The sequence below is a fragment of the Prosopis cineraria genome, unplaced genomic scaffold (genome assembly GCF_029017545.1).
Source record: "Prosopis cineraria cultivar Desert tree isolate PC_DT_omini unplaced genomic scaffold, ASM2901754v1 PC1169, whole genome shotgun sequence".
Lineage (NCBI taxonomy): Eukaryota > Viridiplantae > Streptophyta > Magnoliopsida > Fabales > Fabaceae > Prosopis > Prosopis cineraria.
This window is the reverse complement of record NW_026556494.1, coordinates 30,678-35,309: the sequence shown is the minus strand read 5'-3', so window position 1 is coordinate 35,309 and position 4,632 is coordinate 30,678. Positions and strand designations below refer to the sequence as shown.

The following is a 4,632-nucleotide window of genomic DNA, read 5'->3' as shown; positions in this document are numbered from 1 at the left end:
TTCTGAACATTAGAAAATCAATAGCCTACAACCTTAGGCTAAGGATCCTATATATAGATGTCTGACTACTGAACATAATCCTCAACCTAACTAACTCATAAGTCATATATATTTATTATTTTTACATATCAGTACTTCCACCCTAAAACACCCTTGTCCTCAAGGGTCAGCAATAGGAAAATTGGAAACTGTCTCTGAAAATTAAATTGAGACATCCAAGTAGCTTCTTCATCAGGCAAGCCTCTCCACTGGACCAAAATCTCTGTGATGATTCTGCCTTTCTTCCTTCCCACTCTTTTATTCAATATTTCTTAGAAATAACAATTTTGGAACCTCTGGCCAATCTTCAGGTGGATGGCTTTGCTTCACTAAAGGATCTGGACACAACTTGAGGAGAGACACATGAAACGTGGAATAAATTCTAAATTCATGAGGCAATTCCAGCTTGTAGGCAACCTTCCCTGATCTTCTTAGCACCTTACAGGGCCCAAAATACCTTGTTTGCCAACTTATGAGTGCTTCTAGAGGCAAGAGAGATCTGCCTATAAGGCTGTAACTTCAAGAAAATCCACTGCCCAACTTCAAACTCTCAATCAGATCACTTTAAATCAGCCTTCTCCTTCATTTGGCTTGTTTCCCTGTGTAGGTGATGCTTTAGAACCCCAATCATTCGCTCTCTAGCTTCAAAACTGCGACCTACAGCCTCTAGGCAAGCAAGGAGTGTAAATTGGTAGTTTCTGCCCACAGAGCAATTATAAGGAGTAGCTTTAATAGAAGTGTGAAAGCTAGTGTTGTGCCACCATTTGGCCAGTGCTTTAGGACTTTCCCAACACATACATCGAAGATAAGTCTCCAAACATTGATTTAGTATCTCGGATTGCCCATTTGTTTGAGAATAGTAAGAAGTGAGCTTTGCTCCACTTTAATCACTTTAAGAAACTCTTTCCAGAAATTACTAATGAACACTGGATCTCTATCACTTACTACTTCAACTGGAGCCCCATGCAATCTGTAAATATGATCCAAGAATCCTTGAGCTAGTGTAGATGCTGAAAAAGAATGAGAAAGAGCCAATAAACGGGCATATTTGCTCACTCTATCCACCACTGCAGCAGAAGTATGGTGGGCCCGTAACCCACAGGTCCCAGGATCAAAATTTGATACTACTGATAAGATAGAAGATGATAAAGAGAGAAAGACGATTGACAGGTAGAAGGGAGAAAGAGAGAAACAGAGGCGAGAATTTCGAATATTCCTTCTGAACATTGGAAAATCAATAGTGTACAACCTTAGGCTAAGGATCCTACATATAGATGTTTGACTAATGAACATAACAAACACAACCCTCAACTTAACTAACTCATATATTTTTTAATATTTACGTATCAGCTTTAATCTGCATTTCAGAATTCTTAAAGCAAGTCTTGATCTTAATTTGCAAAGTAGCTGTGAATCATATGGTTGGGAATGAAAATTAAATCGAAATTATGTTTGTGAAATAAAAAATATGGTCTGAACTGTAAAGGTTTATTGTGGATGAGCGTCCAACCAATCTACCTAAATGAAATGGTTCTGGATATGATCTTTTAAATATTTGGTGGATTGAGCAAACCCTCTGAAGAACCTCTCAGCATGATGGCATGGTTCTAGATTTGAAGAAGATGCAATGCTTCCTTCATGTTTGTTATGCAACGGTTATTGATTCATGTTTATATTTGCAAATGGAGGATTGTTACATATAAAAGCCTTGACAACAACTTAACTGTGTATAACCAATTGTAATCCAGGTTTGTCCTCGGCATCATTGGAGATAACTGAATCAGAAAATGGACCGAGTGGTAATGCCAGCTTAGTTTTCCCTTAGACTGCTCTTGTTATCATTGCCTATTATATCCATTACCTGCGTGTAGTAAGCTGTTTGATTGTGATTGGCAACAGGTTTCAAGCAGAAACCATATCCTTTGAAACTATACTACTACCCATGAAGTTGAGTTATTGTGTACTTTTATAGACGCAAATGGCTTTAAAACACAATAATGTCTCAGTATTTGGGTGCTGGATTAATGAGAAATAGCTTTTATACACATAAGGAACCCCAGATTTCTTGCCCAAAAAATTTACAATTAGTATTTGTTCGTTTTTTACCTTTTCCTAGTGAAACGTATATAGAATCTATTTTTTTTAGTGAATATTTAAAAAATAAAAGGTAATATACTGTCATGTTTCATCTGTAAGATTATTTTAATGTTTGCAGATTGAATTTAGGAAATACATAAAACATACTTCATAGATCAAGCTTCAAGGTTCACATTTCTATGGCATATTTTACACTTGCACTTATAAATCGTGTGGCATTTGCTAGAGTTCTGTGACTCTTCTTTGTTTGGTGAAAGGGGGGCGGCAGTTGGTTGACAAGTGGTGAAAGACTTGCTTTTGTATCCTTACAAGATCTGATATCTTCTGATAGGGATCTTCTCGGGAAACCTTTCTTTAGATGTGTCTCAGGATTCAAAATGGAATATGATAAGAAGCGGCTTCTGTGGAATGCGATCCAAAAAGGTGTTTGCTTCTTTTCTACAGTTAAAAGAGAGAAGGGAGGGGGGGTTCTCTGGAGTTAGAGCTGAAATAAATAAATCTTCTTTCCTTGATCTGTTAACTGTTAAGGTAGAATTGAAATCTCTGCTAATGGTTAGAGTTGATTCCATATGAATGCTGGATTTTGTTTCTCCAAATTAAAACAATTATTAGTAGCTGTTTTACACTAACTACATCAACAATATTAGAACCCCCTCCCCCCCCCCCCCAAAAAAAAAAAAATATTAGTATCATTCTTTGGGTTTTGAATATGAGAATGCTTTCATGGTCTTGCTGTCCTGCTCCCCTGTGGCCTCCTTTATATTCATTCGACTCAATATTGTGCTACATCGTTCGTCGGTTTTTTGTGCCTTTGCAGTTTGATGGATTTATAGATTTGGATTCGTACGATACTATTGCGATGAAACTCAAAGGAGATGGAAGATGCTATATATCTACTGTGAGTGCCATTTCTCTCTCAAAGTCAAGATACAATATTAGGAGAATGCAGAGGCTTTAAATTCTATTTCTAAGTACCCTTCCAAGTTCCAAGTGCTTTAACTTGTCTAATTTTGGTGCAGATCTACACAGAAAATTGGGTATGTTCACCTGGAGAGCAGGAGGATAATTCGTGGCAAGCTTTTGTTTTTATTCCCAAAGACAACTGGTATATTGCAAAAGTAAGGCCCATTTTTCCCCTAGTGCATACAAAGCCTGATGCCAATTCATTTTATAATTTCAATAACCTCCAAATTCCCGAGAAGAATGTCTGCTTAGTTAATTATGAAAGACATTTACAGACTTTTTTGTTAGTCATGCTACGTCGCATTGCTAAAATAAGCTTGAAATTGTTAATTACTGAGTAAACCAGGTTTTGGAAGCCCTGATTTAAGTTGTTTGAACACAAACAAGACAGTAACTTGTAGCTGGATTTTGTTTGTTTGTTCTCATTTCCCACACGTGATAATCCCCTGCAACATGATAGGCCCAGACTGGCTACTGAAATACTCTAACTTGCATATGGTTCTGCGTTTGTTTTGGTTAGTGAATTTCGACAGTTTCAATATTTGCTTAGCGTTTTCGTTGACTTATCAGATTCCTCTTGCTCGATATTTACCTACTTGGAGAGGGAACGTTATCGATGAAGAGATGGAAATGAACCCATCTCGCATTCTTGGCATGTCTCTCTCTGTCAATGCTGAGGGTGGCGTCCCAGGTGCAAGATCTGGACCTGGTGATTTCAGAGTTGAACTTGATTGGATCAAGGCCTTGAGAACTCAATGAAATCATGAAGATTCTCTTTGCAGCTGAAGAATTTTGATCCTCTTGTATAATGATGATATAATAATAATGTATCTCATGTTTTGGGAGAGGGGAAACATTCATGAATCATTCTTGTATCGACAAAATTTGGAATTGATGGCTCGAGCTTTGTAGCATATTTAATATTTTAGAAAGGAAGTAGTCATTTTATGGTTCATTTGCAAATTACAAATTTGTAGGAAGTACTCATTTTTTATTATATTTGGTTAATAACATAATGTAGTGATTTCTTATAATAACTATTGAGGGTAAATACGTTATTTCATCAACAATTAGAACTCCAAACAAGTTTCTCTCGAAATTAAATAATAATTATTACATCATGATGCTTAATTGTTTTTTTTTAGGGTATTTTTTTTGGTCATTCTCCCTTAATAGTGTATTTGGATTAATAAAGATTTAAATTTAAATTTGGATCAAATTTTTTATTTGTATGCACAAAAATTTTTAAATTTGGGCTTGATTAAAATTTAAATCTATTTTAAAGTATAATTCATTTATAATTTTAAAATTTTTTACCATCTTAATTATTTAAAATTTTAATTACTTCAAACATATTATTCTCTTCAGCGTTTCACTTTTTAATATTTGTATAGCTTTCATATATTTTCTCTTTTTTTATTAAAAAATAAAATAAACTTATCATTTTTTATTAAAAATAAACTTGTCATTTTTTATTTTTTATTTTGTTTAGAACATTAATTCATCTCTTTTCTTCATTTAAAATATTTTAAA

General features: G+C 34.9%; 1 protein-coding gene across 1 annotated transcript; it reads left to right on the top strand.

Moving 5' to 3' along the window:
* The first annotated feature begins 1,620 nt into the window (after positions 1-1,620).
* On the top strand, positions 1,621-4,054 carry LOC129299468 (probable complex I intermediate-associated protein 30). Its single transcript, XM_054937937.1, has 5 exons — positions 1,621-1,838; positions 2,468-2,559; positions 2,954-3,034; positions 3,156-3,254; positions 3,670-4,054. The coding sequence occupies exons 2-5, from the start codon at positions 2,521-2,523 to the stop codon at positions 3,856-3,858; spliced, it is 408 nt and encodes a 135-aa protein (XP_054793912.1). The 5' UTR covers positions 1,621-1,838; positions 2,468-2,520; the 3' UTR covers positions 3,859-4,054.
* The last annotated feature ends 578 nt before the right edge of the window (positions 4,055-4,632 follow it).

Bases quoted from the DNA above. Each gene is read 5' to 3' on its own strand.
- LOC129299468 (XM_054937937.1), top strand. From the start codon at position 2,521: ATGATAAGAAGCGGCTTCTGTGGAATGCGATCCAAAAAG. The intron at 2,560-2,953 runs GTGTTTGCTTCT...GTGCCTTTGCAG, and splicing joins GTGGAATGCGATCCAAAAAG to TTTGATGGATTTATAGATTT. The intron at 3,255-3,669 runs GTAAGGCCCATT...TTGACTTATCAG, and splicing joins ACAACTGGTATATTGCAAAA to ATTCCTCTTGCTCGATATTT.